The 23019-nt window shown below is 43.4% G+C and overlaps 1 protein-coding gene across 6 annotated transcripts in view; it reads left to right on the plus strand.

Moving 5' to 3' along the window:
* Positions 1-2422: 2422 nt before the first annotated feature.
* Positions 2423-23019, plus strand: part of LOC123061258 (protein HASTY 1) — a 29192-nt gene continuing 8595 nt past the window's right edge. For 3 of the 6 annotated variants that reach the window (XR_006428822.1, XR_006428823.1, XM_044484273.1), the window contains exons 1-20: positions 2423-2807; positions 3209-3310; positions 6412-6555; positions 6633-6713; positions 6801-6870; positions 6998-7068; positions 7157-7320; positions 7401-7472; positions 7566-7803; positions 8026-8088; positions 8172-8447; positions 16700-16813; positions 16925-17051; positions 17125-17294; positions 17547-17651; positions 19288-19391; positions 19487-19787; positions 20079-20311; positions 20571-21071; positions 21181-21475. Coding sequence is in view for 4 of the 6 variants with exons in the window: in XM_044484273.1 (XP_044340208.1) it covers positions 2700-2807; positions 3209-3310; positions 6412-6555; positions 6633-6713; positions 6801-6870; positions 6998-7068; positions 7157-7320; positions 7401-7472; positions 7566-7803; positions 8026-8088; positions 8172-8447; positions 16700-16813; positions 16925-17051; positions 17125-17294; positions 17547-17651; positions 19288-19391; positions 19487-19787; positions 20079-20311; positions 20571-21071; positions 21181-21475 (3339 nt within the window). In the remaining 2 variants the exon portion in view is untranslated. The remainder of the gene's footprint in view (positions 2808-3208; positions 3311-6411; positions 6556-6632; positions 6714-6800; positions 6871-6997; positions 7069-7156; positions 7321-7400; positions 7473-7565; positions 7804-8025; positions 8089-8171; positions 8448-16699; positions 16814-16924; positions 17052-17124; positions 17295-17546; positions 17652-19287; positions 19392-19486; positions 19788-20078; positions 20312-20570; positions 21072-21180; positions 21476-23019) is intronic. The other 3 variants (XM_044484272.1, XM_044484271.1, XM_044484270.1) reach the window with 3 other exon arrangements.

A 23019-nucleotide genomic window follows, 5' to 3' on the forward strand; every position in this document is an offset into this window, starting at 1 on the left:
ATGTCTCTAGCCTGGTAGCAAATTCCATCGATCACCTGCATCCTCAAGATATCACGTTGGCGATGTTCTACTTTGTCGGGGACGTCAACTCCACCAAGGATGCACTCGAGCCTGGCCACCACATCATCGGGATCGAGGTTGACACGGCCGCCACGGGCAATGATGAAGCCGTAGGCTGCCTTTATCTTGACTAAATCGCAGAGGTCCTCTGCCCATTCCTTGCGGGGCATCAGGCTCTCGATGAGCACTGATGACGGCGGCTCTTCGGGTGGGTCGTCGATCATGCCGCCGAGCAGCTCTGGATTTTTTGCACGGTGGATGGCAAACTGCTCATCACATCTCCTCTGCAATATATCGATTGTGCTCCCAAGGACTGTGACGCCGATATCGCTGCCAATGGGCCATGGTGCCTGCACCGGCCGATGAAGCTCTTGCTCCCCGACCTGCTTCGGCTCGTTCTCCTCGCCGAAGATGTAACGCAGGTAGGCGTCGACGTCGAAGCTTTGGTCGTTGCCTAGCATGCTTGGAATAACTAATGGTAGATGGGTGAGGACTAGATCTTCGCAGAGTGTCGCGGCGGTGCGTTGCCGCCTGGGTTATATGCAGCAAGCCGTTAGTTGGTGGCAGGAAACCGGTGAGGGAATATGCGTGGATTTTACAATTCATCCATGTGGAGCGCGGGAAGCATTCGCTGGAGCGCGGAAAGACTAAGTGGAGCGTACACACAAACCGAATACCGTATCCGGTGCCACGTGTTATTTATACACAAGTGTTAATATAAGGAAACATATGTGTAACTTACTAATCATGCACACGAGTACTCGTAGACGTATCGTGTGCGATACTCCTAGCCACCGCAAGCAACTAGTTTGCATTTTTCAAAGTTTTTTGTGCACACAGAATCGCACACGAACTAACTGTATTAATCGTCTGTGTTGTAATTTCTCATCGCAAACAGTTCATCCGAGTCAGCTGTTTGCCACGTGTCACACACATCTTGTTAAGTTGAACCGTTTCTATTGCGTTCGCTAAACGGAAACAGTTCGTTCGAGTGAACTATATGCCCTATATCACACACACCTTGATCTGGCTAACCGTTTATGTTGCACTCCCTAATAGCAAACGATTTATCAGAGCGAACTGTATGCCGTATATCGCACACACATTGATATGGCTGTCCGTTTCTTTTGTTCCGCCTCATCGCAAACAGTTCGAACGGGTTAACCGTGTGGCCTGAATCGCACACGCAACTAAAATCTGAACCGTGTTTGATGCATCCTTCATCGCAAACGTTTTGCACATTTTTTACGGTTTTCGTACACCACCGTTTGCGATTATTGCATCGCACACAGTTTTTTGAAGGGTCTCTGATCATAGTGTCGCGTTAGCAACATCCTGCAATAGTGTAAATTACATATAGAAGCACCATAGGAATGAATTAATAGCCACTGAGCCACCTTCTTCATCAAAACCCTAACTGATAGTTCACTATTATAGTGATAGAACACAACATGCTTCGAAATCCACCACTACAGGGACTACAAGCGAATCTACAGAAAACAATTACCAATTTCACAAAAGAAATACCATATAGGGTGCTTCCACGCAACAACACTATCTTCATGCCCGAAACCCACACCTTTTTGCAGAAACCTTAGACTAAATGCATAACTCAAAACCCTAGCTTACTTTCATGGTAGGAATGCCACATTGCAAGATCAAAGCAATACAAAACCATGGATCTACCTCCAAATCGCACGGATATGTTGTACTAGCCCGTACTTGACCGGGCACATAGCAGAAAAGGAACATGGGAGAGGAGGTGTAGAGCAGAGGCCGACCCACCATAGTCTGGAGGGAAGACAACAGGCGGCCGGACTAGGTGAGCGGAGGGAGGCGGCACTGGACCGCCGAAGAGCTTCTACGAGGCAGCCATGGTTGCTGACGTCAGCAACATCCACGCGTCCCCCAATAGAAAGAAGAATGAAGAAGGGGGGAAGAGTGAGGAGGATAAGCTACAGGAGTTCCCCGACATAATAAATTGAGGTACTCCCCGTGGCTATCTAGCCTGTACCGCGGGTTGATAACAAGGAAAGGGAGGGGGCTCTTTGCAAAAATGTGGACGCTGACCGACTCGGATCCGAGAAGTCCACTTGTCGAGCTTTGATTGGTCCAAGACCAAAGTTACACATTGACTGCAAGTTGTGGGACTGGTTAGGTCCATTTTATAAGTTGTAGGACCAAACCATCATCTCTAGGACCCCATGCCTTTACCTCGAAGAAGAACACGCACTCGGCACAAGACACGCGTCAAGCGCACGAACGCATCCGAGGCAAACGGGCCACACGACCGCCGCGACCCACGAGCCGACGAGGCGACGACCACCGACCTGTGTTGTCCTGCTGCGCATTCCACGCTCTGGGCCAGTTCTCTTCTTTCCGCCCTTAAACCCACGCAACGCATCTCCGGTTGCGACGAACACCGAAACCCTAGCTTGTCCTCCTCCCTCACACTCACCCACTCTCTCTCTCTCTCTCTACTTCCTCCCCTTAAACCCACGCAACGCATCTCCGGCCACGACGAGCACGGAAACCCTAGCACCCCCCCGGCTCCGCACGCCAATGCCTCGCCCCCGTACCCTGGTATCCACCTCCCGCTAGCCCCCCTTCGCATTCCAGAAGGAATACCCCATCCAAAGATGGCCGCGGACCCTGCCGCGGACTCCGTGGCTGCGGCGATCTCCGCTGCGATGGACTGGCGATCTTCTCCCGACGCCCGTAACGCCGCCTTCGCCTATCTCGAATCGGTCCGTGCTTAGTCCCGTCCTCCTTCTAATCCCCGTTCTTATTGGTGCTTCTGTGTCTGTACTGACGTTGGTGGTGCTGCCGTCGTGTCGTTACCCGGGCACTTAAGATTTCGAAGTTTCCTATTTTGAGCTGCTTCGAATGTTTTTGACAGAAACGCTGATGCATCCGTGCGGCTCTGTTCTGCACGTATTTGGCAGGACAAGGCCAATTCTCTGATCAAATAGTTGAATTCCCTTCCATTTCTATGCACATTTCTTCTGTTATACTATGAAAAAACTTGTAGTGGTCCATTGCTAATCTTCTGTAATACTAATAAAAAACTTGTACTGTAGTGCTCCATTGCTAAAGATGTAATGCTGTTGGGGGCCAATGGCATGACAGTGAGACTTGCCAATTGCAGGTCAAAAGTGGAGATGTCCGAGCGTTAGCGAGCACATCTTTTCTATTGGTCCGGAAGCACCAGGCTTCAGAGATCCGACTACATGGGTTTAAAATGTTGCAGGTGAACTCTGCATCTTATAAATTGCGATCTTAGTGATTGATCTTGTCCTGATTGCTTTAGAAACCCAAACTATTCGGCTGGTAAACTACATAAAAATATGCAAACAGTTGAACTTAAGGTTGTTCTTTTTTTGCTTCTAGCCTTACAAAAATCATGCACTTCTATGTAACGGGGGCAATTGCATGCATATTGCAGAAGTTAGAAATGGATTATATGCAGACTTGGAAAACACACATTAATATACCGAAACATGTTAATCTATTAAAAAGTTGTAAACCCTTTCTATCTAAATTATTCTAGCGTATGTGAGTAGATTTGTTGCAAGTGATTGATGTGGTAGGTGTAAGAGGAATAGTGTGGTGCAGATTTGTCTAAGTGACTAGTGATCTCATATAATGCTGACAAGGCAAAATAGGAAAATATTTAAATGCAGAACTACCTTAAGTTGTAAATGTGAATTCATGCAGCTTTTACTACCCTTTGATGTTTTCTGATGGTGTGCTGTAAACACCTGGTTCGGTAAATATTTAATTGGTAACAGTTATTAGTGGCAAATATTCAAATGTTCTCACAATGAGGTATGCTAAATTGGTGAATTTATCACTGTAGTGCAATAATTTGGAAATGGTGTTGCTTTGAGTGTGTTCTGTTATGGTAGTAAAAATAACCAAGTGAAAAAACAACGTAGCATTTGACGTTTTTAAGAATCGGTGTTCTGTTAGTGTGTACGCTGCCTTAGAAGTTGTGTATTGATTTGAGACATCAGAATTCTTTGATTAATAATCTAGGAAAGAACTTGACTCAATAGTTTACTTCCAGGTATTATTTTATATTTCTGTGCTTGCTGGCATGCATCGTAACCAATGTTCAGGATATTGGTAACTGGTACCATATCGGTCGGGTGCTGAGTAGGGATTAATCGGCGAATTGGCCATTTAACTGAATTTATCAGTAACCCATTTATCGGGAGGTTAACTAGGGCCATACCTATATATCCTAGGGTATATAGCAACATGCAGTGTAGTAAGGGCCTGTTCGGTACTTCTCCATGGCCTCAAAATCCTGAACTCCACCACCAGCTTCCCATCGCCAGCTTCTCACGAGAGCGCCGCGATCGAGCGATCCGTTCGGCAGCACAGCTTCTTTGTCGTTAGGATTGGCCTGGGCCACTAGAGAGAAAATCAGTAGGTGCTCGCTGTATGTATCGCTCGTGAAATAAGGCTTGAACCGGTACGTTCACTTGGCGGTGGCATCAACAGGTAATTTTGACCAAACTCCAACTCCTGAAGAACCTGGGAGCCCGGAATGACCAGCTCCGCGACTCCACAAAAAATGCACTGCGCTCCGCGCCAGCTTCTGTAGCTAAACTCCAGGAATTGACGCGTTCGGCTGGACTCCATGCGCGGATTCGAGGATTTGAGAAGCCAGACCACTACCGAACACGCCCTAAGTGTCTAGATATGCAATCCTAGGCCACATAGCAATAAGGAAAATTGTTGCCTTGATGTTCTGATCAAGAACAGTAGGGAGGGAACACGTTACCTATTATTTGAAGTTAGCCGCCATGGTGAAATTGGTAGACACGCTGCTCTTAGGAAGCAGTGCTGAAGCATCTCGGTTCAAATCCAAGTGGCGGCATTCTCAGGCCAGTTTTGGGCTAAAAAAATGCCTAGCAGTTAATTGGCCCAGCCGATAAGTCGGCCTGACAGCTGATAAATCGGCTTGTCAGGCAAATTAACTGGACCTAACTGTTAATGGCTCGAATAGCACGTTCTCGTATCGGGAGGGGTCCAAATAGCAGTTAACTGACCTATATTTGGAACAGTGATCGTAACATCTCTTCTATGAAGGCAAATCACAGTCCTCCTACTAGGCTATTAGTTCCATGCGAAATCTGGTGTGTAGCAACAGTTGGATTTTAGGTGGAGAATGAATGTTTTGACGTTCGTCCTGTCAAATAGTTAATTTCTCCTATACATGTTGGTGTCTATACATGTTGGATTTTTGGTGGTGAATGTTTGGATCTTAGGTGTGTAGTAACACTTGGATTTTAGGTGTGTTCTCCCTCCGTCCGGCTTTATGAGGCTCCTCTTATTTTTGGCTAAAGTTTGACCTATAAATTTGACTAATAAAATGTAAAATATATGCCACAAAAATTATACCGTTTGAAAGCTCTTTCAAATACAAATCCAATAATGCACTTTTTGTAGATTATACTTTATATATTTTATTAGTTATATAGATGGTCAAAGTCTCTGTCAAAATACGAGGGGCCTAATAAACCCGGATGGAGGTAGTAACACTTGTATACATGTTGGTGTCTACAGTTAAGTCCTTCTCTTCTCTTTTGTGTGCGCGCATGAGCCACGAGGAAGGTCATAGCTACTCGTCCCTATTGGTGCCTTGCTTTAGATTATTGATGAGGCAACTTTTAACAGAAACCATGCCAGGTCAAATGTGAATGCTTTGAGATCTCACGGTGGACATGTATTGGAAACAATTAGGATGAAACCCAAAGATCTAACCATGTATGTATTGTTGAGTGTGATATGGTCTAGGAGAGTGAGGTAACCAGAAGCTGTGTGCCTAGCCCTATATAATTTTATAATCCAGTTACACTGGCCCTAAATGATTTTTTTTATGTAGCTGAAAGCTCAAACTAGGGAAAATTTTCAGCCTGGGGCTTTTCTAGGATAATGAACCGGTATATGATGCCCAGTTGAGATTTATATCTATATAAAATATGAATGTCATTTTTTTCTCCTGCACATGCATATGTGCTCACAGCACATATGTTGCATCGTGGGGCATGGCAACAAGTTGTTGTCCCAACTCACAATGTTATCTTATCTTAGTTATGGTGTCAGGCTAGGAGCTTTTTGTAGAGGAAAACCGTGTGTATGATCAACTTAATGATACAAAGTAAATATTACTCTAAATATGACTCAAACAGGCCAACTACAACTATGGCCTGACCTCATTAGTCATTTCCATTGCAATGATTGAATTAGGGACAGTTTCCACTGCAGTTTTTTTACATAGGAAGCTGTTTGTCTCTTGCCGCTATCCTTCTCTGATGGTTATCTTGTTGATGTATACAGCACTTGGTGAGATTGAGATGGGAGGAACTCAGTGTTGCAGAACGAAATGAATTTGCTAACTTGACCATCAATTTGTTGTCAGAGGTTATTGGTCCTCATGAGGAGTGGGCTTTGAAGAGTCAAACAGCTGCATTAGTAGCAGAGGTTTTTCATGTGTTCTTTTCTCTTCACATTTGTTGTACTTCAGTTACTATATCTTAGCAATTATCTTATCTCTGTAGGTAGTTAGAAGAGAGGGGGTTACATTGTTAAATACATTACTTCCCTCTATTGTTTCTCTGTCTAACGCTGGCCCTGTTGAGGTATGTTTCTCACAGTACTGCAGCAAAAGATCTGTGCTTTGATCACCCCATTTTGGATCTTGTAACTGTATTGTCTATAACTGGTAGGCTGAGCTAGGTTCTATGATTCTAAGGTGGCTTCCAGAGGATATCACTGTTCACAACGAGGATTTAGAAGGTCAGTTTTGTTTTTTGCAGTTTCTCTGCCGTCATTGTTTGAAACTATATATATATATATGTATATATATATATATATACAAACATGTTCATTTTACTTATTATAAATTGCCACTTACATTCAACAGGTGATAAACGACGAGCACTGTTGCGTGGCCTTACCGAGGCACTGCCACAAATTCTACCTCTGTTATATTCTGTAAGTTTGTCTTCACTTTGTCTAGCAAATTTGGGGCACCATGTACAGGACATGTTAACTTAAGAATCTTCTGATATCTCTTCTGTAGCTAGTTGAGAAACATTTTGTAGCCGCTTTAAGCGAGCACACGAGGCAGCAAATGGAGTTGGCTAAACATCATGTAGGGACAGTAACAGCTGTTCTAAATGCCATCAATGCATACGCTGAATGGGCTCCTGTAACAGATCTTGCCAAATATGGTTTAATTCATGGGTCTGTTGGCTTGAATATCTGATTCTCAAGGTTTCACTATGTTCTATCTCATTTATCTCAAGTGCCTTCCTATTTTGCAGATGTGGGTCCTTGCTTTCTTACAGTGATTTTCGCCTCCTTGCTTGCGAGTTCTTTAAAATAGTTTGTCACAGGTATAGTAACACTGATGCATTCATAACTAAAAGCTTGTTCTATGGGTGCCTTTTCTGACATGTTCTTTGCTTGTGCAATGCAACCTAGCTCAGAAAACGACCTGCAGATGTTGCAGTTTGCGAGTATGATGCAGCAATGAGCAACATTTTCCAGGTGTTGATGAACATCTCCCAAGAATTTTTAACCAAATCTAGGATGCAGCCCATGGCTATTGATGAAAGTGAATACGAGTTTGGAGTTTGTATTTGCGAGACAGTAGTTGCTCTAGGTTCTTCTAACATGCAGTGCATACTGGTTGATGGAGCTAGAACTTCACACTTCCTACAACAAGTGAGCATTTCCAAATACACCTCTCCAAATGATTAGTTCTACGTAGCATCTTACCTTCTAATTTTGTCCAAGTGCTAGCTGACTTGTCACCAGATGACTAGTTGGATATTGTATTGAGTTTGTGCATGTCTTCAATACTCATCAACACGAAGATCTCTACATGTTACCAGTTGGTTCTCGCTGTTCACTTTCTTGTGTTTAATTTGTTTTTGTTCCAAACAGATGCTGGAATATTACCAACATTACAGGATTGCACTCCATTTCCAATCTTTGTTGTTTTGGCTGGTATGCATCTGGTCTCTTGTGTAGTTCAAACGCGTGCCAGGTTGTTCTTTAACTCTGAAGAAGTTAACACAAAATTTATGTAGGTGGCATTGAGGGAACCATCGAAAGCTAAGTCTGTTGCTCGTGTTTCTGGTGATACCTCTCCTGCTGGAAATTTTGGTTCTGTTGGTGTTAGTTCAACTGAAAAGGAGAAAAAAGGGGTGTCATTATTTATTACCGATGAAATATACAGTACACTATTGGACGTTTCTTTCAAAAGAATGCTTAAGAAAAGTGCGAATTCATCTTCAAGTCTGTTGGAACTATGGAATGAAGAGCTTGAGGGGAAGAGTGACTTCAGCAACTATCGTACCAAATTGGTATGTCTTGTTTTTTCTTGGCATCTATATGTGATGAGGAACACTAGATGTGAAGAAAGAAAACACATGCCAGATCTGTTTGGCTACTTCTAGATGCTTCCACTCTAGTGTAGTATTTCTTTCCTTTTCTTTTCTATCCTACCTACTGTTTTCTAGTCTTCTAGTTGTGAGTAGCTATGAGTAGAATGGTGAAACTTACATAATGTTTTCTAGAGTATTCCAGCTATAAGTAGAAGTATGTGAAGGCTTCCCAAAGCCCTATAAATAGAGGTCCTCACCTCTACTTTGTACCTAGACTATGTACCCCTACCTATAATAGAACTTGTTCTTATCTAAGATTTTGGAGTAGATCTTGTGCCCTAGGAGTTCTGGATTGAACTCTTGCTGCCCTATCAGCCTACATTCGCCTCTAGAGCGATATCTAGCGCAGCACGTTGAAGCTGTTCCTTCAACACTTGTGTTGTACACATTGTAGCAGCAAGGTGGAGTTGCTCCTTCACAACCTTTGTGCTGCTTCAGGTGGTATCAGAGCCTCGTTGACCCATAATCGTTCTTGCTGTCCTCTTCGAGAGCAAGTTGCAGCAAGCAATGGAGCAATTGGAGAAGAGGATGGATGCTGCTGAACAACAAATCAAAGAGTTGCGTGAAGATCTTAATAGGAGATTTGACCAGCTGGTTGAGATGATAAGAAAGGGTGTCCCCCCTGCTAGCAATGAAGGAGATTCATCGAAAGAAGAGGAAGATGTTCATCAAGGAAGAATGAGAGGTAATCTTGGAGCAAGACCGCCACAACAACATGTTGTTCAACGTGCTTCAAGAAGCCAATTTATGTTGAAGCTTCTGAAGGTGAAGAATATGATGATGCCCTTGAGGAACCAAATCTCTACGCATATCGGAGAGCACCCAACCCTACATATGCAAGAGATACATACAAGGTGAAAGCCGAGATCTCAAGTTTTAATGGAAATGTTGACATTGAAGGGTGCCTGGATTGGTTATATGAAGTAGAGACTTTCTTTGAGGTCATGGAGGTTCCGGAAGATCGTAGAGTTCCTTTGGTCGCATACAAGCTGAAAGGAGGAGCCGGTGCATGGTGGCATCGTGTTCAAGAGGAGCGCAGGCTGAGAGGAGAACCTCGTGTTAGAACTTGGCGACAAATGAAAGGCCTCTTGAAAGGGTGATTTTTGCCCGCTGATTATGACCAGATCCTATTTATCCAATTTCAAAATTGTGCTCAAGGAAATAGGACTGTTTCAGATTACACGGAGGAGTTTCTAAGGCTACAAGTGAGGTGCAACCTTGCTGAAATTGAAGAGCAACAAGTTGCAAGGTACATCAATGGTCTTAATGATGCTATTCAAGATCGATTGATGATGCAACAAATCTGGTCCGTTGATCAAGCACAAGCTCTAGCCTTAAAGGCCGAGAGGTTTGTGAGGATGAGAAAGACAACTAAGGCTCCATATCCTCCATATCCTCATACCGAAGGCTCATCTAGGAGCCAACCTAATAGAGTGGAAGAAAAGGCCACTCCACCAAAGACAAAACAGCCCATCCTGAAACAAACTAGAGGCAAGGGTAAGGCAAATGAAGGCCCAAAGTGCTATAAATGTGGTAAAGAGGGATACATATCCATCGGTTGCCCACTAAGGAAATTTGTTGACACCACTATCCATGATAGTGAAAGCGATGAGGAAGAATACGAATCTGAAGATGTAGACGGACAAGAGGTTTGTCAAGAAGAAGGTGAAGAGGTGATATGTGTGATCCAGCGTGTCCTATGCTCCACACCACAACTCGATGACACACAAAGGAAGAAAATATTTGAGAGCAAATGCACGGTGAATGGCAAGGTATGCAAACTAGTGATTGATAGTTGCAGCTGCGAGAATCTTATCTCCCAGAAGTTGGTGGACCATTTAAAGCTTGAAACCCATGGTCATCCAAATCCCTACACTATTGGATGGATCAAGAAAGGAGTGGATATGAGGATCACCAAACAATGCAACCTGCCACTTTCTTTGGGTAAGCATTATCGCTCAAATGTGTTGTGTGACGTGGTTGACATGGATGCCAGCCATGTTCTTCTTGGGAGGCCTTGGCAATTTGATGTGGATACTACACACAAGGGCAAGGAAAATTCTTACTCTTTCATTTGGAACAAGAGAAAGATCATTATCTTACCAAACAAAACCGAAGGTAATACCTCTAAGAAGGAGGGGAAAACTATGTTAACTATCTCCCATACCTCCCATGAGTTTATGGAAGACTTGAAGGAGGCAGATTTGTGTGCTGCACTTGTTGTAAAGGGAGAAGAGCACCTGACTGTTGAAATTCCAGCAAAGGTACGTGGTTTATTGGCAGAATTTCAGAACATACTTGGGGAGCCACATGGCTTGCCACCGATGAGAGGAATTCAACATATAATTGACTTAATTCCGGGAGCAAGTCTTCCTAATCTTCCACACTATCGAATGAGCCCAAAAGAGCATGATATATTGAAGGAGAAAGTGGAGGAATTGTTGCAAAGGGGGCACATTCGAGAAAGTATTAGCCCATGTGCTGTACCAGCCCTACTCGCGCCAAAGAAAGATGGATCTTGGCGCATGTGTACGGACAGTAGAGCCGTTAACAAGATCACCGTAAGGTATAGATTTCCTATTCCTCGTCTGGATGATATGTTGGATCAGCTTAGTGGAGCAGGAGCGTTCACAAAGCTAGATTTAAGAAGTGGATATCATCAAATCCGTATAAGACCCGGGGATGAATGGAAGACCGCCTTCAAGACAAAGGAAGGGTTGTTTGAATGGCTAGTCATGCCATTTGGACTCTCAAATGCACCAAGTACCTTTATGCACTTAATGAACCAAGTCCTTAGACCCTTCTTATCCCACTTTCTTGTGGTCTATTTCGATGACATCTTGATCTATAGCAAGGATGAGGATGAACACTTTGATCACATTCGGAAGCTGCTAGAAGTAAAAGGGCAACCTGGTGCATGTAGCTCCCGCTTGCGCAGGGTCCAGGGAAGGGTCCGACCACTTTGGGTCTATAGTACGCAGCCTTTCCCTACATTTCTGTAAGAGGCTGTTTCCAGGACTTGAACCCATGACCTCATGGTCACAAGGCAGCAGCTTTACCACTGCGCCAAGGCTCCCCTTCCGGAAGCTGCTAGAAGTACTAAGGGAAAATGAGCTCTACGTCAACTTGAAGAAATGTGTTTTCCTGCAAACACAACTTCTTTTCCTAGGATTCGTCATAACATGTGACGGCATTCGTGTTGATGATTCTAAGGTTGAAGCAATCCGAGAATGGCCAACTCCTAAGACCATTTCTGAGGTAAGAAGCTTTCATGGCCTTGCAACTTTCTATAGGTGATTTGTGAAGAATTTCAGCACTATCATGGCACCAATTACCGAGTGTTTGAAGAAAGGAAAGTTCCAATGGGTAGAAGCAGCTGAAGCTAGCTTCAATGAGATTAAATAAAAGCTATCACAAGCTCCTGTCTTGGTACTACCTGATTTCAACAAGACTTTTGAGTTGGAGTGTGATGCAAGTGGAGTAGGCATTGGAGCTGTCCTATCTCAAGAAAGGAAGCCCATTGCTTTCTTTAGTGAGAAGTTAAGTGAAGCTAGACAGAAATGAAGTAACCTATCAGCAAGAATTATACGCCGTTTTCAGAGCGTTGAAAACTTGAGAAGTCTATTTGCTGCCTAAAGAGTTCATTGTTTATAGCGACCATCAATCCTTGAAGCATTTTAGAAATCAAAAGCATGTTGACCGCATGCTAGCAAGATGGGCAGCATATCTGGAGAGGTTTAACTATCTCATCGTGCATAAATCTGGAATAACTAACAAAGTGGCCGATGCTTTGAGTCGTTGTGCATGCCTCTTGACTTCTTTTAAACTGAACTTTCGGGCATGGATCAAATAAAGGAGTTGTATGAGGGTGACGAAGACTTTGGCCATGTTTGGGTAAAGCACGCAAGGGGCCAACCATTAGGTGATGACTATTTGATGCAAGATGGATATCTCTTCAAAAATGATCGTTTGTGCATTCCAAGAAGTTCTCTACATGACAAGTTGGTTAGAGAGCTCCATTCAAGTGATCTTAGTAGCCATGTTGGACGGGACAAGACTATCGCTAACCTAGAAGCTCGCTACTTTTGGCCAGAACTAAAGAGAGATGCTGGAAAGTTTGTTCAACGGTGCCCAATATGTCAAGCCTGCAAAGGCCAAGTCCAGAACACAGGGTTATACATGCCTTTGCCTGTTCCTGTTGCTCCATGGGAGGACATCTCTATGGACTTCGTCTTGGGCTTGCCAAGAACAAGACCAGGAAGTGATGCTGTATTTGTGGTCGTGGATAGATTCTCTAAGGGTGTGTTTGCTTTGTATCAGGGGTGGAATGTAACGGGTCCAACCCGTCCCTGACCTTTGTTCTAGTGTTTGGTAGTCAAGTGGAACCGGAACTCATCCGTTCCCCGAAAGCGAATATACCCCTGATATCCGGAATTGAGTGGCACCGCCGAATCGGTGGAATTACATGGAACCGAGCCTCTCCCTCTTTCCTCGGCTGCTCCTCTTCTTCCATTGACACTACCGGCTGCTCCTCTCCCTTGTCTCCTCAATCGGCTGCCGGGTGGTCGTCTTGAAGCCGGCTAGCAGCGGCTGCAGCGGTTGCGCGACTCACGGCCGGGAATACGGGCGGCGGCGTTCAGTGCTCAGCCGGTAGCCTGAGACGCGGGCGACGGCGGCCTACATTGGTGGCACCGGCGGGCGCGCGACTCATGGCCGGTAAGATGGTCGGCGGCGGCCGGAGAGGCGGGTGACGGCGGGCGGCTCAGGTCGCAGCGGCGGCAGAAGGTACGATCCCTGGCGGAGCAACGGCGGCGGCGAGCAGAAAATAGGCATCCCATCCCCGTCCCTCTCCTGGGCTAGCAGCGGTGCACGAGAACGGGATAGCAGCAGCATGCATCAGCGGGAGGCAGGGCGTGCAACAGCAGCAGATCTCCTGGGCTAGCAGCGACGCGTCATGAAGCAGATAACAGCAGGGTCAGCAGCTTGTTTGATGGTAGATCTATGTCCTCTTTATTCAGATTTGTGACAAATTTTGTTGTCTACTTTCAGAAAATTTGTTGTGACTACAAAATTTACATAAAAAGCGGGTTATATGATGATGATAAATCATTGTCGCTGATAACTATTTTTGCTTGTGAGTGAATTTATGAATAATCTATACTACAAATACAATTCTAATATTATTGCACATTTGTATAGTTTGCTGTTAAACATAAAAAAGTTATAATTGTTCAAATGGATGTGAGAATAATCTCACAAATGGTGAAGAACCAAATCCATTCCACTTCATCTCTTCAACCAAACCCTGAAATGTAACAGTTCCATTCCACCTATTGTGCTCAACCAAACACAAGAACGAAACCGACCCATTCCGATGGAATGGAACCATGACATTCCATTCCACTTTGTTCTCAAACCAAACACACCCTAAGATGGCTCATTTCATCCCATGCCGCAAGACAACGGATGCTCATTATGTGGCAAACCTATTCTTTCGAGAAGTGGTCAGACTTCATGGAGTTCCAAGGTCCATTGTCTCAGACCGTGATAGCAAGTTTCTTGCTGCATTTTGGCTCACTTTGTGGAAGCAATTCAACACTGAATTGAAATTTTCTAGCACTGCTCATCCACAAATAGATGGACAAACGGAAATGGTGAACACGTTTTTGGGTAATCTGATCCGTTGCATTTGTGGAGAAAGAAAGGGACAATGAGATTTGGCTTTATCTCTTGCAGAGTTCTCCTACAATAACTCCAAGCATAGATCCACAGGAAGGAGCCCTTTTCCCATTGTCTACACTAAAGTTCCAACACATGTGGTCGACCTGGTGAAGCTGCCATCGAGTTATTTGAAGAGATTCGCGGCGCTTTGGAAGCACAAAATCAGAAATATAAACAACTTGCTGATTGCAAAAAGAGGCCAAAATCATTCCAAGTCGGTGATAAGGTGATGGTCTACCTCCGAAAAGAGAGGCTGCCTTTAGGTGTTGAAGGAAAACTTAGGCAGCGAAGGTATGGGCCCTTCTCTATCGTGAGGAAGATAAATGATAATGCTTATGTGATAGATCTTCCAAGTGACATGGGTATCTCCAACACTTTCAATGTTGCGGACTTGACTCTCTACCACCCGGAAGAAGCGCTCTATGAAGATAACTCGAGGGCGAGTTCCAAACAACCAGGGGAGAATGATGAGGAACACTAGATGAGAAGAAAGAAAACACATGCCAGATCTGTTTGGCTACTTCTAGATGCTTCCACTCTAGTGTAGTATTTCTTTCCTTTTCTTTTCTATCCTACCTACTGTTTTCTAGAGTCTTCTAGTTGTGAGTAGCTATGAGTAGAATGGTGAAACTTACATAATGTTTTCTAGAGTATTCCAGCTATAAGTAGAAGTATGTGAAGGCTTCCCAAAGCCCTATAAATAGAGGTCCTCACCTCTACTTTGTACCCAGACTATGTACCCCTACCTATAATAGAACTTGTTGTTCTTATCTAAGATCTTGGAGTAGATCTTGTGCCCTAGGAGTTCTGGATTGAACTCTTGCTGCCCTATCAGCCTACATTTGCCTCTAGAGCGATATCTAGCGCAGCACGTTGAAGCTGTTCCTTCAACACTTGTGCTGTACACATTGTAGCAGCAAGGTGGAGTTGCTCCTTCACAACCTTTGTGCTGCTTCAATATGGCCCTTGCCCCTTGCCGTCAACGATTTTCAGTATTGATTTTTAGTATTTGCCTTCACCATATTTGTTCAGACAATTAGTGAAAATCAAATAAAACTTTTCTGTGTCAAATGTTAGTATAACTGTCTACTGAAACACATTCACCTGGTTTACACTTATGTATGTCCATTAACCTCAGTGAAGGAGATTGTGGAGTCCACGACATCACCGCCAGTCGATACGCCTGTGATTGTAACATCTATCCTCTGGGTAGAGAATGTCATGGCCTCATGGGTGTCCAGTACTGTTGCTCGCACGTCGTTTTTTCCTCTTCTCCACCTGCCATTCTCTCCCTCTACCCGCTCAACCACTGGCTCGTCTGCCACCATATTGCCGCCACCAGCCAAGCCATGGCACACCACCTCCTGTTTCCTTTATCTGATATCTTTCCAAACCCTAGATGAAACTCATGCTCGACTGTCGCGGAACTGCCTTGCTTCTTCCCTGGCGCCGTTAATGCCCCTTGCTCTGTTGCGCTGCGGTATCACCTTCCAATAGATGCTCGCGTGCTCGTAACATCAATGTCCACACATGACTTCAGTTCGCTGGGTAGAGGATGCTATGGCCTTGTGGATGTCCAGTACTGTTGCTCGCACGTTGTGTTTTCCTCTTCTTCTCGACCTGTCATATCCTCCTACTTGTTCAACCGCTGGCTCGTCTGCCACCATGTTTCCACGGCACACCACCTTTCCTGTTTCCTTTATCTGGTTTCTTTCCTAACCCTAGACACAGCTGCCTTGCTTCTTCTCTGGTGCTATTAATGGCCCCCTACATATGCCTCCTTTTGATCTGTTGCACCATAATTTTTGACCTCTGCCCTTTTGTGGGCTATTCGAAGCTAAAAAAAATTACCAGGTGAAACCAAAGTTTTCTGTTTGAGAGCTGAATTTTGAATTGAAAATTCCGTAACCTAAAAGTCATTATTTTAGTTAAATGCTGAATTACCGCAATTTATTCAATGTCAAAATTTTATCTGGATGAAATCAATTCCTTTTTCCTTTATGTTAAAAAAGTGCAGAATTTCCACAGTTGCAAATTGATCTGTTTATTTTGAATGAGCAAATTTCTTCCATGTTAAAGATGGAGCTCAGGAATCAGAAATTGTGTTTTCATAAAATGAATGATGGGTGGCGTGGTAGTATCTTCTCATCGAGACACTTAACAGAAGGTCATGGGTTCCATAGGATGCCTATTAAAAAGACATGATTATTAATTGTTATCAGCTATACCTTGTACATATGCCAAGGCAAAGCATGCTAGTTGTAATCATTTACCTTCGAGCATATCATATTCATTTGCCTACTGCCTTGTTATCGTTTTTCATCCTTTCAGCTTAGCCTTGTAATTTGTGGTAACAGCAATATATTTGCCACAAGTCTACTTACTGTATGTTCTGATAAAACCTGCATATGATGCTTTTTACTAAACACGTATTTTGATTCTTCCTGCAGCTGGATCTCATAAGAGTTATTGCTTCTCAAAGGCCTGTTATTGCTGCAGCAAACATTGTACAGAGAATAAATGTTGTTTCTGGAGATGCTAATCAAACAACAAAATCCCCCCAGGTCGAATACCTGCATACATTTACCATTTCAACTCAATGATTTGTCTTTTGCCACTTTATCTCAAAGAAAGTAACCTTCTAGTTCATGTTTTTATCTAATTATCTGTTTCAGGATCTTGACGCTATGGTAGGTGCCCAGCTGGGTCTTGAAACAGTTGTTAGTGCCATATTTGATGGCTCGGGTGATTATGCAAAGACTGACCATGAGGCAAAATTCCAAATTCACAGGACTTTTGAAGGTTTGATCTGTGTTTTATGGCTGATTTATTGTTGGTTCTACAGCCCTCTTACTTTCTTCTGCTTGTGAACCAGGCTTACTTCAGCAGCTTCTTTCTTTGAAGTGGACAGAACCTAGCCTCATAGTTATTCATGGTCATTATTTGGATTCTCTGGGTCTGTACTTGAGACATTATCCAGATGTAGTTGCTAGTGTTGTGAACAAGCTTTTTGAACTATTGACATCTCTCCCGATTACAATTCAGGTACTTTGTCATTTTCGTCGTGGCAGTGAAATAAAATGAACTACCCTGATGTTGTTATTCGGTGAGGATGTTATGCTGGATGTAAATCCTTCACCCAGTTCAATCCTAATATGCTGATGCTATATTGAGCTCAACAATTATCTCCACGTGCGACCATTTCATGCATTTTATCTCCCTTCTGTTGTTCATTCTATTTAAATTGTTTTGGTACAATTCTATGTTTTAATTCTAGTTTTGTGTCATTTGTTGTAGCAACAGGGTCCATCAAATAATTCCCGGCAAGCTAGGTTACAGATTTGCTCATCATTCATTCGCATATCAAGAGCTGCTGATAAAGCACTTCTGCCTCATATGAAGGTTAGGCTCTGTTCACAATTGATTCTGTCACTCCCTCCGTTCGAAATTAATTGAAGTTGTACTTTTGTCATAAGTCAAACTTATTTATGTCTAACCAAGCCTATAGGAAAATATATCAAAATATAGCATATAGAACATTCATTAGATTCTTTAGCGTCCTTGCCGTGATTATCCAGCAGATCAGGGACTAGGGGAAGGATTTGAACCTGGGGAAGAACAGAGAAGAGAGACGAGGCAATGATTCTCATTTGTCATTTCATTAGGTACCGAGTCATCTCTTCTTAGTACATTTTATAGTGCCATCTTTACAGGGCCATGGGCCTCAATGGCTATCACAAAAAGTCCACTATCCAGCACACACCCAAGCCTATACTCTTCAAATGCACGCAAGCTCCTGCTGGGCCAGCTAATCTGCCACATCCTTTAGCTTGTGCTTACCTGACAGTGCTGCTGCTAGCGCTAGCATGGCGGTACTGACTGATTCTCTATTAACATATGTTTTCGTAATATATATGTAGATTTTAGTACATTTTTCTATAGAGTTGGTCAAACTTTAACTTGTCTGACTCAGGACAAAGCTAGAACTTCAACTAATTTGGAACGGAAGGAGTACCATTTGATCTTACATGAAGGTCTGCACTACACAGCATTGTTTTTAAGGTGACCCGCCTTAGATGCTTCGGTGACGCTTAGGCGGCAAGGCACCCTGGCAAGCGCAAGCTAAGCCTTGCAATTATGACACCTAGGCATCAGGACGGCGGGTGCTCGCCTTAGGTTACCGCGGCCTTAAAAACATTTGTACGCAGACTATTTTTGTGAGGCTATGGCAGATTATATCTATTTGCGAATCTACGACAGGGTACTTACAGTACCATCTTGAAGTTGTTAATTGCACTTGTGTTGTTTGGATTAAAGTTATCTTTTGTGGATAAGCCAGTTTGTAGAAGAAGAATAGTTGGGTTTCCATAATCTCGAAGTATATATGAGGAAAACATGCTCGCCGTGTAGGTGATTTCTGTTGATGGCCGTCCAGTTTGGTATAGTTCAGTCAATTTGTAAAGATATACCATTAAATTATAGTGGTGCGGACCTTATCTTGTGGCTGCAAGGGGAGAGGTATACATAGGGTATGATTGAAGAATAGAGTGATTCTTCTTGGTTGATTCCCTCAAAAGTTACACAGCTGACACTACCACATCCTAATTTGACCTGCTGTATTCTAATCAGGAAACATCCTGAAACATGTATTTGATACATGCTTCCTGAACTCTTCCCAAGTCATCTTCCTAATTCTGTCTCTTAACTCAAGTTCCTGATTCAGTTCGTCCACCTCCTGGACTCTCCTCTGGCTGACTCTTACCTTGATTTTCTTTATTTCTTGGACATGATTCACACATCACCGCATGCCCTGTACGTTGTACGCCTTGCTGGCCGTCTGGCAGCAATTTATAAGTCGATGAACTTTGTAGCCAGCCTTCAACTAGGTGGAAAAAAGTACGTGAACTGGATTAGAATGATCTGCATTCTAACCTATTTCGGCAGCGTCATGTATATTTGCTTTACAGAATGCAGTTCACTGTCGCATCTGTTTTCTTTCAGAAATTTGGTTGCTAAAAGTGCTTTGCCAATGATGCAGAACATTGCCGATACCATGGCTTACCTTCAAGGAGAGGGCCGCTTACTACGGGCTGAGCATGATCACCTATGTGAAGCGTTTCTTATTATGGCCTCCTCGTCTGGGTATTTCGCCGTAACACCTTTTTCACATATATTTTTGCAACTATGATAACATGATGTTGCTTCCACTAGTTTCATATATTTTAACATCTTTGTAGGATTCAACAGCAACAGGAAGTCCTGGCCTGGTTACTTGAACCTCTTAACAAAACATGGACCCAAGTGGAATGGCAAACTGCATACTTGTCTGACCCATCTGGCTTGACAGACATGTTTGCTGACACCCAATTTATGTGGTCAATTTATCACACGGTTACGTTCTTTGAGAAGGCACTCAAACGGAGCGGTACCAAAAGGTCTACAACAGCTCCGCAAGCAGCCATCACCACAACAACAGCAACTGGTTATCTGCATCCGATGTCTTCACATCTATCATGGATTCTGCCCCCTCTCTTAAGGGTAATTTGACACATTGTTTTTATCAGCTTAGATAATAAGGACAAGACATCAAGGATGGAAGTTTTATAACCAGGATCCTTTATTAATTCTTCTGTAGCTTATGAACTGAGTAATCTGATGACTGACTATAGTTTGGACTCAGTTTTTATTTGTCTCTTTTGTTGGATGATCTTCAGTAGTGTGGTGGCTGACTATACATGCTCTTCACCAGATTTTCATTAACTTCTCTTTAGCCATTATACATAGGCTAATCTGATACTTTCTGTTTCCCTTTTGTTGCCCAATCTTCAGCTGCTGAGATGTATACATGCACTTTGGGCTGAGCCATTTGCTCAGTCGCTGACAGGAGAAATCAAAGCGGCCAAAAGCATGACTATCTCGGAGCAGGCCAGTCTGCTGGGAGAGACAAGTAAACCTACCAAGGGCCAGGTTGCACCTGCTGATGGATTACTGGATGTTCAAAGGGAGGGAGAGTCTAAGGAAAATAACATAAGAAACTGGTTACGTGGCGTCCGTGACAGTGGGTAAGGATTCTTAATTCGAGTACTGCAAATATTCACTTTGTATTTTTGAAGTTCTGTTGATTCCCCGTTCAATCTTAAAGAGCATTATTGGTACCATCTATATTGTTCATGAATTTGATGTTCTCAATTTGATGTTCTGATAATCCTTGATGACTCGAGAACAGTCGAGCTACGCTTACCAGAAATTTTCATCTTGCATGTTAAATAGCCATTGCTCCTGTAATCCATCTTTGACCCAAGTGAGAATACCATACTACAGGTACAATCTTATAGGATTAGCAGCTACTCTTGGTGAGGCATTTTTCCGATGCATAGATGGTTCCTCTGTCATCCTTGCTCTTATGGAGAATGTGCAAGTTATGGAGTTTCGTCATTTGCGCCAACTCATGCACCTTGCTGTTGTTCCTTTGGTTAAATATTGCCCTGCTGAACTATGGCAGATATGGACAGCGAACCTTTTGCAGCCAATATTTGTTCATTGTCAGCAAGCTCTTGATTATTCATGGTCCAGTCTTCTACGCGAGGGACGAGCTAAGGTTCCTGATAGCTTCGGTAATATTTCTGGGTCAGAACTTAAGGTTGAGGTGATGGAAGAGAAGCTGTTACGAGACTTGACTCGTGAAGTTTGTTCTGTGCTTTGGGTTTTAGCATTACCTGGTTTGAACAGTGGACTTCCATCTTTGGAACAACTTGGACCTGTCAACCGGATTGATTCTTCTCTTAAAAGTCTGGAGTCATTTGCTTCCAGCTCTCTTACTGGGTACTGGGAAATTTTCTTGCCACATATATGTGTTTACCTTAGTTCTTAAATTTCATCGAGTAACATCTCAACAAATGAACAAAGACTGACTGGTACTAATCATTTGCAGATTTCTTATGCTTAATGTTGGCACTGCCCTTCCTGCTTTGAGAATAACTGTTGAAGTGTTCAGTTGGACAGATAGTGAAGCAGTGACTAAAGTAATACCCTTTTGTGGTGCATTGATTCACCTTGCCGTTGCAACAAACCGGGCTGAGCTGAGGCAGTTTGTTGGGAACGATCTATTTTCTTCTATAATACAGGGCTTATCTGTTGAGTTGAATGCCGTTGTTAGTGCAGAGCTTATTGGACTTTGTCGAGAAATATATCTTTATCTGTCAGACAAAGATTCTGCACCTAAACAGGTATTTTTTCTGAGATCATGACAGAGTATCTAGTTACTTGATGAAAATATGTGATTTGAGAATTATATCTTAGACAACTGTTTCTACCTCTCCAAGAGGTATTTAGACCCTGGAAGTGATTCTTATGCTATACATAAGATTGAGTGCTATCAAAGCTATAGCTAATTACTTGGTGTAAATAACTACGGTTTATATAACTATTGCTCTTTTTTTGGACGACTTCGCTATTTAAATCTCATGCACCAACAAGTATAACCAAAAGATCGATCGGACGGGGAAGGTTGGGCAATCCACAAATACTTTAACACCCCCTCTCTTGTGTCTCGATAAGGCCTAAACGTGGGCATAAGGAGGATTTTTAAAATTTATTTTAATTGCGATGTTGGCCAAGTCAAATGCATCAAGGACGGAGCAGACCAACTCCTGGTGAAGGTCGAAGAGATTAAGCATATATGGCGGGAGTACTTCGACAAGCTGTTCAATGGGGAGAATGAGAGTTCTACCATTGAAGTGGACGACTCCTTTGATAAGACCAGCATGTGTTCTGTGCGGCGAATCCAGGAGTCTGAGGTCAAGGAGGCTTTAAAAAGATGAAAGGAGGCAAGGTGATGGGCCCTGATTGTATACCCATTGAGGTGTGGAAAGGCCTGGGGGACATAGCGATAGTATGGCTAATCAAGCTTTTTAACCTCATTTCTCGGGCAAACAAGATGCCAGAAGAATGGAGACGGAGTATATTAGTACCAATCTTCAAGAGCAAGGGGGATGTTCAGACTTGTACTGATTACCGTGGAATTAAGCTGACGAGCCATACAACGAAGCTATGGGAGAGAGTCATTGAGCACCGTTTAAGAAGAATGACAAGTGTGACCAAAAATCAGTTTGGTTTCATGCCTGGGAGGTCGACCATGGAAGCCATTTTCTTGGTACGACAACTTATGGAGAGATACAGGGAGCAAAAGAAGGACTTGCATATGTTGTTCATTGACTTGGAGAAGGCCTATGATAAGATACCGCGGAATGTCATGTGGTGGGCCTTGGAGAAACATAAAGTCCTAGCAAAGTACATTACCCTCATCAAGGACACCTCATCAAGGACATGTGTGGTAATGTTGTGACCAGTGTTTGAACAAGTGATGTTGACATTGATGATTTTCCGATTAAGACTGCATCAGGGGTCAGCTTTGAGGCCTTATCTTTTTGCCTTGGTGGTGGATGAGGTCACAAGGGATATACAAGGAGATATCCCATGGTGTATGCTCTTTGCAGATGATGTGGTGCTAGTTGACGATAGTCGGACGGGGGTAAATAGGAAGTTGAGTTATGAAGACAAACCTTGGAATCGGAAGGGTTTAGGCTTAGTAGAACTAAAACCGAGTACATGATGTGCGGTTCCAGTACTACTAGGCGCGAGGAGGAGGAGGTTAGCCTTGATGGGCATGTGGTGCCTCAGAAGGACACCTTTTGATATTTGGGGGCAATGTTGCAGAAGGATGGGGGTATTGATGAAGATGTGAACCATCGAATCAAAGCCGGTGGGATGA

The sequence above is a fragment of the Triticum aestivum genome, chromosome 3A, assembly GCF_018294505.1.
Source record: "Triticum aestivum cultivar Chinese Spring chromosome 3A, IWGSC CS RefSeq v2.1, whole genome shotgun sequence".
Taxonomy (NCBI): Eukaryota; Viridiplantae; Streptophyta; class Magnoliopsida; order Poales; family Poaceae; genus Triticum; species Triticum aestivum.